Below are 12,922 nucleotides of genomic sequence, written 5' to 3'. Positions count from 1 at the left end.
GTGGCTGTGTGGAAAATCCGTGGTGGTATGATTACAGGCGCCCACCACCGCTCCCAGCTAATTTTTGTATTTTTAGTAGACATGGGATTTCACCACGTTGGCAGGGCTGGTCTTGAACTCCTGACCTCAGGTGATCTGCTCACCTCAGCCTCCCAAAGTGCTGGGATGACAAGCGTGAGCCACTGTGGGGGCCTTATTTTCTAACTCTTTTCCTCAGACCAACCTTAAAATTGATCAATATTCCAGCAGCTCACCTGGCTGGGCCCTCAAGAAGCCTGGGCTGCAGGCCAGGTGGGTGGGTGCTGGCCAGGAGGAAGTGCCTGCTGCAGAACCCTCTGGTCAGGGAGCCCCTCAGGACCTGGGAAACTGACTGCGGGCTGGCTTCTGGCCCGGGCTGGTCTGGCCAGTAGAGCTGGGGGGCATTGCTCCACGGGGGTCTCAGGGAGCCCAGAGGCCGTGGGCTCCTGCTCTGGGGCTAACAGGAGGCCAGGAGTAGCAGTGTCTGGGTGAGGGAACAACAGGATTCTCATGGCACCTCCCCACCCCTCCCCCGGCTGGTGTCACCTGCTATATGGCTCCTGCGTGGCTTTGGGCATTTGTGGAGGTGTGGCGGGGGCAGCATTTACTGATGACTGATGGTACCTGTGGGAGTGGACTTGGTGGTACTAATGATGAGACCCAGGACATCCTGACATGGCCTGGAGCCCCAGAAACTTCATGACAACCCCACATGGTTCTTGGGGTACGTCTTACACACTGAGGCCTGGTAATCATTGGGTGATTGAGGCCCGGCACAGTGGCTCACACCTGTAATCCCAGCACTTTGGGAGGCTGAGGCAGGTGGGTCACAAGATCAGGAGACTGAGACCATCCTCGCTAATATAGTGAAACCTGTCTCTACTAAAGATACAAAAAATTAGCTGGGCACCGTGGCAGGCACCTGTAGTCCCAGGTACTCGGGAGGCTGAGGCAGGAGAATTGCTTGAACCCAGGAGGCGGAGGTTGCAGTGAGCCGAGATCGCACCATTGCACTCCAGCCTGGCGACAGAGTGAGACTCTGTCTCAAACAAAAAATTATTAGGTGTTCGTTAGGATCTAGGTTTGGCTGGGTGTGGCAGAGCCCCCAGCCACAGTGTTCCAGATGGAGTGCTAGCCGTCAAACTGCGTCCGAGGAGGGGTGGAAAAGTGGAAAAGCAGGCAGAAATACAACATACTGCCCCAAATGGCACACATCACCTATGTTACAGGGGGAGTTTTGGTTCCTAAAAGCATGCACGTTAAGTCCTAACCCCAGTGCCTCGGGGTGCGACCTAATTTGGAGGATTGTGGCAGATGTAATTAGTTCGGATGAGGTCACTAGGGTTGGCCCTAATCCAATAGGACTGGTATCCTTTTAGAAGAGGAGATTATGGCCGGGCGTGGTGGCTCACGCCTGTAATCCCAGCACTTTGGGAGGACGAGGAGGGCAAATCACTTGAGGCCAGGAGCTCAAGACCAGCCTGGACAACATGGTGAAACTGCATCTCTACTAAAAATAAAAAATAAAAGCATTAGCTGGGCGTGGTGGTGCATGCCTATAATCCCAGCTACTCTGGAGGCCGAGGCAGAAGAATCGCTTGAACCCGAGAGGCGGAGGTTGCAGTGAGCCGAGATCGCGCCATCATCCTCCAGCCTGGGGAACAAGAGCAAAACTCTGTCTCCAAAAAAAAAAAAAAAAAAAATCGGAGTTGAGGACACACAGAGGGGTAGCACCCAGGGACAATTCTGTGCGGACCGGAGAGAAGACAGCATCCATGAAGCCAAGGAGAGAGGCCTCAGGAAGAGCAGGCCCATGGACGCCTTGATCTTGGAATTCCAGCCTCCAGGACTCTGGGAAGGCAAATGTCTGTTGTTCCAGCTGCCATTGCAGGGGAGCCCTGGATACAATCTCCCTGCACATTCTGTTGTCACCAGGCAAAGCCTCGCTGCAAAGGAGGCTGGGAAATGTAGTCTTGATTCTGGGTGGCCACATGCCCACTGAGCCAGATCAGCTACTGCAGAAGGGGGGGAGATTCAGCAGCAGCCGTGCCACTGCCATCCGCATGAGGCGTGTCTGCAGGGCGCCTCGCGTACGGGCTGCTCCCTGCTCATTGAGTAGCCGGCGAACAACCAGACGACCCGGTCCCTGGGAATTAAAGCAGCAGAGAGCTCTGGCTCACCTCTGCAGGGAGGTGGTGAAGGTGTCATGCCGTCCCTGCCAGGCTGAAGCCATCAGTGGCGCTGGTACTCTGTGTATTTGGAGTGGCAGAGGCTGTGGATTTCTTCTTTCTTTCTTTCTTTTTTTGAGACAGTCTCACTCTGTTGCCCAGGCTGGAGTGCAGTGGCATGATTTTGGCTCACTGCAATCTCCGCCTCCTGGGTTCAAGTGATTCTCCTGCCTCAGACTCCTGAGTAGCTGGGATTACAGGCACCCACGACAGGCCTGGCTAATTTTTGTATTTTTAGTAGACAGGGGATTTCACCATGTTGACCAGGCTGGTCTCAAACTCCTGACCTCAAGTGATACACCTGCCTTGGCCTCCCAAAGTGCTGGGATTATAGGCGTGAGCCACCGCCCCTGGCTGGCTTTGGGTTTTTTCTTAGTTTACATTCTTTCATTCTTCCTTTCAACATTAGCACTCCCAGAGCTGCTCCGGGTGCAGTGGCTCACACCTGTAATCACAGTGCTTCAGGAGACTGAGGTGGGAGAATCACCTGAGGTCAGGAGCTCGGGACCAGCCTGGCCAATATAGTGAAAACTCATCTCTACTAGAAATACAAAAATTAGCAGGCTGTGGAAGCGGGTGCCTGAAATCCCAGCTACATGGGAGGCTGAGGTGGGAGAATCCCTTGAACCCAGGAGGCAGAAGTTGCAGTGAGCCGAGATCACGCCACTGCACTGCAGCCTGGCAACGCAGCAAGATGTCGTCTCAAAAAACTCCCAGAGCTTTCCGGGCATGTGGCCGCCAGCCGAGGACCGCATGTCCCAGCCCCCCTTGCAGCTACATCTGCCCGTGCTGCAAAGTTTTGGCCAATGGCATGAGAGCAGAAGGGACTGATTGACTCCAGATTGACTTTGTACAAGGAGGTTTCTCGTGTTGCACCTTTTCTTTCTTTTCTACTGTCTGCACGTCAGGACGGGTGGCTCGCCCGCCTCGGACCCAGAGGTTGGAGCCCAGTGTTGAGGAGCAAGGAGCCTGGCACCTCTCACCTCTGGGCATTCCGTGGGGGAGGAATAAAGTTCTTCTCACTTCAGCTGCTATAGTTTGAAGTTCCTTTTTTTTTTGAGATGGAGTTTCGCCCTGTTGCCCAGGCTGCAGTGCAGTGGCGCGTTCTCAGCTCACGTGACCTTCACCTCCCAAGTTCAAATGATTCTCCTGCCTCAGCCTCCCGAGTAGCTAGGATTACAGGCACCCACCACCGTGCCCAGCTAATTTTTTTTGTGCATCTACATATATATATATATATGTGTGTGTATATATATATATATATATGTATATATACATATATATATATATGTATATGTATATGTATCTAGAGAGAGAGAGAGAGGGGGAGAGGGGGAGAGGGGGACCAGTCTCACTCTGTCGCCCATGCTGGAGTGCAGTGGCGTGATCTCAGCTCACTGCAACTTCTGCCTCCCGGGTTCAAGCAATTTTCCTGCCTCCACCTCCCAAGTAGCAGGGACTACAGGCACGCGCCATCATGTCTGGCTAACTTTTGTATTTTTTAGTAGAGACAAGGTTTCACCATATTGGACAGGCTAGTTTTGAACTCCTGACCTCGTGATCCACCCACCTCGGCCTCCAAAAGTGCTGGGATTACACGTGTGAGCCACCATGTCTGACCTTTTTAGTATTTTTAGTAGCAACAGGGTTCCAACATGTTGGCCAGACTGGTCTTGAACTCCTGACCTCAAGCAATTCACCTGCCTCAGCCTCCCAAAGTGCTGGGATTACAGACATGAGCCACCATGGCCAGTCTGAAGTTCCTCTTTTAGGAACTTGGCCTCTACCCTCATACCTGTGAGATGAGATAAAAGCTTTCAGCCAGGTCAGCAGCTCCACACACGGGCCTGGCTGATGTGATCTGCCACCGTGGGAGAGGTGGCCAGGACAGTGGCTTCCCCGGCACCACTGGTGAGTGGGCCCACAGGGTCTGTGACACTTCCCAGCCTCTCTTTACTGAAACGGGCGTGTGCTGCATATTCACATGGCGTGCCTGGTGTCTGGCGGTGTGGACGTCCAGCATGGGCTAGTCAGCCTGGCAAAAGTGGCTCACACCTCACAACTGCCCAGCGTGCTCTTAAAAACCCCAGTACTCAGGCTGCACCTGGCCTGTCCCATCAGAACCTCTGATAGTGTGACCGGTCGTCAGTGGCGCCACTGGTCTACCTCTTGGGTTGGGAAAGGGGCTCCCAGGATTCCCACATTGCCCTTCCTGTTACAGAAGTAGCCAGTCAGACATGAGTGGGGCGGGAGAGGGCTCCCCCGCTCCCCCTGCCCAACCAGGAAAGGCAGGTGACCATCAGGTGATGGTCAGGCAGCTGTTTGTTTTAGAGATGGAGTCTCACTCTGTGGCTCACTGCAACCTCCACCTCCCAGGTTCAAGCAATTCTGCCTCAGGCTTCCGAGTAGCTGGGATTACAGTCACCTGCCACCATGCCTAGCTAGCTAATTTTTTTCTCTTTTTAGTAGAGATGGGGTTTCACCATGTTGTCCAGGCTGGTCTTGAACTCCTGACCTCAAGTGATCTGCCCAGCTGGGCCTCCCAAAGTGCTGGGATTACAGGTGTGAGCCACCAAGTCTGGCCTGTTGTTTTTGAGATGGAATCTCACTCTGTTGCCCAGGCTGGAGTGCAGTGGTGTGATCTTGGCTCACTGCAACCTCCATCTCCTGAATTCAAGTGATTCTCCTGCCTCAGCCTCCCAAGTAGCTGGAACTGCAGGCATGCACCACTGCACCTGGCCAATTTTTGTATTTTTAGTAGAGATGGAGTTTCACCATGTTGGCCAGGCTGGTCTCGAACTCCTGAGCTCCAGTGATCCACCCGCCTCGGCCTCCCAAAGTGCTGGGATGACAGGCCTGAGCCACCACACCCGGCTGAGGCAGTTGTTAACTGTCTCTCTAAAATAACAGTTGGCCACAGTCAGCGTGGGGGAAAGACAGTCTCCCAATAGATAGAAACACCTGAGCAGGTTGTGGTGGCTCATACCTGTCATCCCAGCACTTTGGGAGGCCCAGGCAGGTGGATCACCTCAGCTCAGGAGTTTGAGACCAGCCTGGCCAACATGGTGAAACTCTATCTCTACTAAAAGTGCAAAACTTAGCCGGGCATGGTGGCACGTACCAGCTACTTGGGAGGCTGAGGCAGGAGGAGAATTGCTTGAACCTGGGAGGTGGAGGTTGCAGTGAGCTGAGATCACACCACCTCACTCCAGCCTGGGCAACAGAGTGAGACTGTCTCAAAAAAAAAAAAGGCCGGACGCGGTGGCTCACTCCTGTAATCCCAGCACTTTGGGAGGCCGAGGCGGGTGGATCATGAGGTCAAGGGATCGAGACCATCCTGGCCAACATGGTGAAACCCCGTCTCTACTAAAAATACAAGAATTAGCCAGGCGTAGTGGCACGCGCCTGTAGTCCCAGCTACTCAGGAGGCTGAGGTGGAAGAATTGCTTGAACCCAGGAGATGGAGGTTGCAGTGAGCCGAGACTGTGTCACTGCACTCCAGCCTGGTGACAGAGCAAGACTCTGAAAAAAAAAAAAAAAAAGGTCAAGTGTGGTGGCTCATGCCTGTAATTGCACACTTTGGGAGACTGAGGCAGGCTTGGCCAACATGGTGAAACCCTGTCTCTACTAAAAATACAAAAATTAACCAGGCATGGTGGCAAGGGGGCCTGTAGTTCCAGCTACTCTGAAGGCTGATGCAGGAGAATTGCTTGAACTCGGGAGGAGGAGGTTGTAGTGAACCAAGATTGCGCCACTGCACTCCAGCCTGGGCGACAAGAGCAAAACTCCTTCTAAAAAAAAAAAAAAATTGGCCGGGCGCGGTGGCTCAAGCCTGTAATCCCAGCACTTTGGGAGGCCGAGGAGGGCGGATCCAAGGGTCAAGAGATCGAGACCATCCTGTCCAACACGGTGAAACCCTGTCTCTGCTAAAAATACAAAAATTAGCCGGGCGTGGTGGCATGTCCGTAGTCCCAGCTTCTCGGGAGGCTGAGGCAGGAGAATCGCTTGCACCCGGGAGGTGGAGGTTGAAGTGAGCCAATATCGCGCCACTGCACTCCAGCCTGAGGACAGAGCGAGACTCCATCTCAGAAAAAAAACCCACGTCAAAGGTCAAACTGTGCGCCTGGTCTCTGAGGTCGGCCACACGGCCCTCTCCCCAGTGTCCCTTGCTTCCTTTCGCTCCTGCTGAAAAACTCGTCTCTCACTCTGCCTCACTCCACTCAGTTGAGTTCTTTCTTGGGAGGTGGCAAGAACTGAGGTTGCTGCTGACCTGCATGGATTTGCCAACAGTGACATACTCAGGGGCCACGTGACGCAGATACGGTCCCCAGTGCTGCATTCCTACCCTAGGATCCTTCCCGCCCGTGCAGGAGGCAGATGCCGAGTTTCTGCCACTGCTGAGGGTGCTGATTCCAGTGGAATTCTCAGGATGGGTCTACATTCAGATGGAGCCAGGGCCAAGTAGCATTCGTCACCTGACCCCAAAGCCTTCCTCTGAGCTGTGCCGTGACAACCTGGGTTCTCAGGAATCTGTGATGGCCCAAGCGTGTGTCCAGTGATCCCTCACGGCGTGGGTGTTTCCTTTCAGTTTTACTAATAAATCCCTGGGAAGATGACTGACAGGACGGGGCTGTGGTCATCCCGCAAGCTTGCCTCCCTCCCAGGGGTGCCTGGGTTTCCCTTCCACAAGGCACTTGGGGCTAGCTCTGAGCCACCTCTGGGAAGCTCATGTGAGGGGCAGGGGCTCGAGGCAGGCCTTTGTTCACGAGGTCTGGAATTTTCTTTTTATTCCTTTTATTTTTATTTTATTATGATTTTTTTGAGATGGAGTCTCGCTCTGTAGCCCAGGCTGGAGTGCAGTGGCGCGATCTCGGCTCACGGCCACCTCCGCCTCCCGGGTCCCGGTTCAAGCAATTCTCCTACCTCAGCCTCCCAGGTAGCTGGGATTACAGGCGCGAGCCACCATGCCCAGCTAATTTTTGTGTTTTTTAGTAGAGATGGGGTTTCACCATGCTGGCCAGTCTGGTCTTGAACTCCTGACCTCGTGATCCGCCCGCCTCGGCCTCCCAAAGTGCTGGGATTACAGGTGTGAGCCAGAGCGCATGGCCTCTTTTTTTTTTTGAGACAGTCCCACTCTGTCCCCCAGGCTGGAGTGCAGTGGCAGTATCACAGCTCACCGCAACCTCTGCCTCTCAGGTTCAAGCATCCTCCTGCCTCAGCCTCCCGAGTAGCTGGGACTACAGGCACGCATCACCACACACAGCTATTTTTTGTATTTTTAGTAGAGACGGGATTTCATCATGTTGGCCATGCGGGTCTCAAACTCCCTGCTTCAAGCGATCCCCTCACCTCCCCCTCCCAAGGGAGGGGATTACAGGTGTGAGCCACCTCGCTGGGCCTGGAATTTTCTTGACCATACATCTTACGCAGTAGCTTCGGGGGCTGCCCCTCTGTTGGCCCAAGGGTCCCCCGAGCAGGTAACCCCCACCAGGGGCTGCTTGGGAGAGACCTTGACAATGTCATCACCCTGCTGCCTAGTGAGGTGTCTGGCCTTCTTGACCTCAGTCACCCCTAGCTGCCCTTCTTTGAGAGCAGGGGGCCCCGGCTGTGGCTGTATCCCCGCACCCTGAGAGGACAGCCCCAAGGGCCTGTGAAGGTGCCGGCCCCGGGGCGGTCACACATTTCCAAGGCTTTGGCAGGAGGAGTCTCCTGAGAGAGGCTGGGCAGCTTCAGTCACTGAGTCCTCTGAGCTCCTTTCTCTGCATGATGTCCAGGGATTTCTGGCACTGGAACTGTGTTTTAGGGGCTGCTCTGCGTGTAGCTTCCAGGAATGTGGCCCAGCAGCAGCCAGAGGGACCCCAGGCTGCCGGGCCGGCTCAGTTGATCAGACTCCGTGGCTGCCACAAGGGACCCACCCGTTCTCCGGGTCTGTCTCTCTGGGTTACCCATCCTGCACGTGTTCTGTGGGGTCTGTTGACAGAAACTCAGCGTCCCGCCGTTCTCAGGTGCCCAGTCTTGCCCTTGGCTGTGACTGTGGGTGTGGGTGTGTTGGGGCCTGACTCTGCTAGGTCAAGGCCTGAGCTGGGCGGGGGCTCTTGGGAAGTGGGGCTTGGGGTCCCCAGTTATTGAATGCATCCCACGCCAGTTCTCTGGGTCCCGCACAGCACTCCAGCTTTCCCGCCAGGCGTCTGGGGAGGCTGCACCCCCCGCCCCGGCAGCTGCCTTGGTGCTGTCTGGGCAGAGCTGTGAATGGCTCTGCATTCCCCGGCTCTGCAGTGGCGAGGAAGGAGACCTGTGGTCACAGCAGCGCCTACCCGCCCCGGGATGAGCACTCAGGAGCCTGAGCTCACCCTCTCCTTCTTCATGTGGACCGGCTAGACACGAAACACCCACCTACCACAGAGTTTCTGAATGGACCCCTCATGTTGCCCACCCATCCACGGCAGGGGGCAGTTGGTTCCCACAGCCTCCCCAAGCATGTCACCACTGGGGACTGCAGGTGATCATCTGATCACGGGGCCTCAAGGTCTGAGCATGCCACCTCACTGTCCCCGAGCTCCCGTGAGCGCACAGGGCCCAGCCACACGTGCGACAGGCTGCCAGCGCCTCCTCTGGAAGGGTCATTGTGACTTACACCAGAGATGATGAGAAGGAAACTGGGTCATTTGTAAAACTGATAGGTTCAGCCAGGTGAGGTGGCTCACGCCTGTAATCCCAGCACTTTGGGAGGCCGGGGCAGGTGGATCACTGAGGTCAGGAGTTCGAGACCAGCCTGGCCAACATGGAGAAACCTCATCTCTACTAAAAGTACAAAAATTAGCGGGCGTGGTGGTGGGCGCCTATAATCTCACCTACTTGGGAGGTTGAGGCTGGAGAATCACTTGACCCCGGGAGGCAGAGGTTGCAGTGGATGGTGCCACCGTACTCCAGCCTGGGCGACAAGAGAGAGACTCCGTCTCAAAGAAAAAAACATAAAACAAAAAAACAAAAAACAAAACAAAGCAAAACAAAAACTGATAGGTTCAGGTCCAGTAAGACTCAGGGCGTGGCCAGCTAGTGCCGCAGGGTCTGTCTGCTGGGGAACCCCGCGGTGATGAGACGGCTAGCCACACCGCAGCTCCAGCCCAGCCTGTCTCCCCTTTGTGATGTGCACGCCCGGCTCGCACCTGTGGACCCGACTTCCCCATGGCTGTGGACAAGGGAAAGCGACTCGTCCCACCTCTGCCTTCGGGAACAGTACTGTGACCCCGAGTGGCTAAAACATGACAAACGTTCAAAGAACTTAAGAAATGAAATTGAGGCTGGGCACAGTGGCTCACACCTGTAATCTCAGCACTTTGGGAAGCCAAGGCGGGAGGACTGCTTGAGTTCAGGAGTTCGAGACCAGCATGGACAACAATATAGTGAGACCCCATCTCTAAAAAAATAAAATAAAAAACGTAGCCAGGTGTGGCGGTGTGCACCTGTACTCTCAGCATTTTGGGAGTCAAGGTGGGAGGAGGGCTTGAGCCCAGAAGGTTGAGGCTGTAGTGATTTATGATCATACCACTGCAGTCCAGCCAGGGAGACAAACGGACAGACCCTGTCTCTAAAAAAAAATAATAAAATAAAATAAAATAAAAAACAGCTGGGCCGGGCGCGGTGGCTCAAGCCTGTAATCCCAGCACTTTGGGAGGCCGAGGAGGGCGGATCACGAGGTCAAGAGATCGAGACCATCCTGGTCAACGTGGTGAAACCCCGTCTCTACTAAAAATACAAAAAATTAGCTGGGCATGGTGGCGCGTGCCTGTAATCCCAGCACTTTGGGAGGCCGAGGCGGGTGGGTCACCTGAGGTCAGGAGTTCGAGACCAGCCTGGCCAACATGGAGAAATCCCATCTCTACATGGTGAAAGTAGCCAGGCGTGGTTGTGGCACGTGCCTGGAGTCCCAGCTACTTGGGAGGCTGAGGCAGGAGAATTGCTTGAACCTGGAGGGCGGAGGTTGCAGTGAGCTGAGATTGCGCCATTTCACCCCAGCCTGAGTGAGAGAGCGAGACTCCATTTCAAAATAAATAAATAGGCTGGGCAGAGGGGCTCGCACCTGTAATCCTGGCACTTTGGGAGTCCCAGGCAGGTGGATCACTTGAGCTCTGTCTGCCTGGGTCTCCCAAAGTGCTAGGATTATAGGAGTTCAAGACCAGCCTGGGCACCATGGTGAAATGCCGTCTCTCCAAAAAAAAAAAAAAAAAAAGAAACTGTTTCCCAGCACTGCACCCTCCCAAAGCTGGCCTCTCCCTAGCTGAGGAGTGGCAGTGGTCAGGGAGACCCACGTGGACTCAGACCCAAGGCTGGACCAGAGTAAGTGGCCCGGAGGCGGCGCTGGAAGGAGGTGGGGAGTCTTCTGCAGGGCTGCGTGTCGGGCCCTCTGGGATTCCTCAACACTTTTGGGTGGATGGGAGGACGTCTGTGGGAATCTCAGAGTTGGCACCAAGGAGGAGCTTTCTGAGTGGGCAGAGGGTGGTGCCTGCCAGGCCCAAGCCTTCCTGTGGGTGGTCCCCACAGCCCCTGCAGTGCCCTGTTCTGGGGGTGGCAGTTCTGCTGGCGGGGGGCATGGTGGTCTGCTTGCCCCAGTCTTCTACACTGCCATTGCCAATGGGAGCTTGGACTAGGCATGCCAGCCTCCCAGCACCAGAGCCCACGCTCTGCCCATGCATGTTACTGGACGGTCCTCGTGACTCCTGGGACAGTCCTGGGGAGCAGCGCAGGATGCCTCACGTGGCACAAGACGCTCCTGTGTCCAGAATGGCCTGTATTTGTCGTCAGGGGCAGGGGAGGGAAGCTTCTTGCTGGAGGGGACCGGCTGAAGGTTGAACAGCTGGGCCGGGCCACTTCCTCTGCCAGGAAGTAGGGACCCGGGAGGGTGTAGCCTCCTCCAGGAAGCCCTCTGTTGGGCGGGCTCCATGCCTCTGTCTTGGAAAGCGATGCATTTGGTTGCCTCATGCCGACTGGGGTCTGTCACAGATCCTGGTTTTTCCCAGGAGTTCCGCAGGCCCAGAGCCTGGGGGTGGCTCCCGGCTCATTGGGGAGGGGCCTGGGTGCTGCCCCCTCCTCCTGGCTGGGCTTCACGGGGCTAAGCTCTCATCTGGGGTTGCGGAAGTGAGCCAGGGTGGGGACAAAGTCCTGGCTGGTGGGTCTGGGCCAGTTCCAGGTACCCTGGCTCCAGGGCCCAGATCCTCCCACTCCAGGAGGAGGGAGCTCCCTCTTCAAAGCCATCTGTCTCTGGGAAGGGCCATCTGCTTCCAGGCTCCCTGGGGTCTCTTCCTGGCCTAAGACGGAGCCTGCAGCCTGGCCCAGAAGGTCCTCCCTCCCGCTGGGTCCACAGGGGCCGGCCTAGGGCCCCGGCTTGCTGCTGTGTGGAGGCCGGAGAGCAGAGGGGCCCTGAAACAGTGGCAGAAAGTCCTGGCGCTCAGGGACTGGATTCTGCTCTGGGCTGCAGCCCCCAGCCGCAGTCACGGGGTGGGGTGGGCAGTCGTTTCTCTGTAGGCCCAGGTGATGTGGAGGGGTGCCTGGGCTGCCACACAGACCGTGGGCTGGGTCGGGAGCGGTGCCCGCCTCGCCCCCAGCTCAGGACCGCAAGAGCTTTGGCCCTGGACGCTCAGGGCGGCGGGAGGGGCAGGCCAGTCCTATGGTCTCAGGATACGGGGCTGGGGAAGGGTTTCCTGGTGAAAGGCTGTCCCGCGGCAGTGACCCCTTCTCCCGGGGCCCCGCATCCTTCCGCGCCGCCCTCCCGGTCCTGGCCCACCCGGGTCAAACAAGGCCCTGACCGCGGAGCCGCCCTGCCGCGCAGCGCTCACGGGTCCTTTAGTCAGTATGGGAAAACGGAGACCTGCTGGGCGTGATCAAGGCGGGCGATGCCCAGGGCGAAGCCGCACGTGTGTGCCTGCGCGGCTGCCCCTTTTGCAGTGACCACCACGAGTGTCCCACGAACGGGCTCGCTGCCTGTAGTATCAGCAACAACGACGGAGGCGGCCGCGCTGTGCACGCGAGTACTCACCTGGACCCATGCCCTTCCCGCGGGGGACGCGGGCGGCATCGCCAGCCCGGCGCGGCCCCGGGACGCGAACCCGCGGCTCCGGCGGTTCCGCCTGCGGCGTCCGCCTGTAGGGGGCGCCCCCGCGCCTGCCTCCACCGGCTCGTCTCCGCTCCGCGGACGCGCGCGCGCTGCCTCACGCGACGGACGCCCGGGCTGCCGTCCGTCCCGGCTCGCGTGCGTGCGCGTGCGTGCTGGTGCGGGCGTCGTGCGTGCTGGTGCGGGCGTCGTGCGTGCGCGCGGCCGGCGGCCCAGAAAGCGGCGCCCGGAGCCTGAGGCGGCGGTGGTTAGGCGGCTCCCGGCGGCTCCCCGCGGCGGTGACGGCGCCCGGCGCCCCGCTCCCCGCTCCCCGCGCCCCGCGCCCCGCGCCCCGCGCCCCGCGCCCCGCGCTCCTCCGCCCGGGCCCGCCAGCCGAGGCCGCTCCCCAGCGCCGGAAGATGCCGGCCGTGTCCAAGGGGGATGGGATGCGGGGCCTGGCGGTCTTCATCTCGGATATCCGCAACTGTGAGTGGCGGGGGCGGTCTGCGAGCGGGGCTCGGGGCGGGGGTGCGGGCGGCGCTCGGGGTCTGGGGGTACCGGGTCTCGGGGTGCGGGCCAGGGTGCGGGG

At 57.5% G+C, this 12,922-nt stretch overlaps 1 protein-coding gene across 5 annotated transcripts in view; it reads left to right on the top strand.

The window, feature by feature from the left end:
- The first annotated feature begins 12,592 nt into the window (after window positions 1–12,592).
- The window catches only part of AP2A2 (adaptor related protein complex 2 subunit alpha 2), a 71,140-nt gene continuing 70,810 nt past the window's right edge, over window positions 12,593–12,922 (top strand). For 2 of the 5 annotated variants that reach the window (XM_017507787.2, XM_037731118.1), the window contains exon 1: window positions 12,659–12,819. In XM_017507787.2, coding sequence (XP_017363276.1) covers window positions 12,753–12,819 — 67 coding nt within the window. In that variant the 5' untranslated portion in view covers window positions 12,659–12,752. Of the gene's footprint in view, window positions 12,820–12,922 lie in introns of all 5 variants that reach the window. The other 3 variants (XM_017507786.2, XM_037731119.1, XM_037731120.1) reach the window with 3 other exon arrangements.

The sequence above is a fragment of the Cebus imitator genome, unplaced genomic scaffold, assembly GCF_001604975.1.
Source record: "Cebus imitator isolate Cc_AM_T3 unplaced genomic scaffold, Cebus_imitator-1.0 Scaffold384, whole genome shotgun sequence".
Classification (NCBI taxonomy): domain Eukaryota; kingdom Metazoa; phylum Chordata; class Mammalia; order Primates; family Cebidae; genus Cebus; species Cebus imitator.
This window is presented reverse-complemented; position numbering and strand designations above follow the sequence as displayed.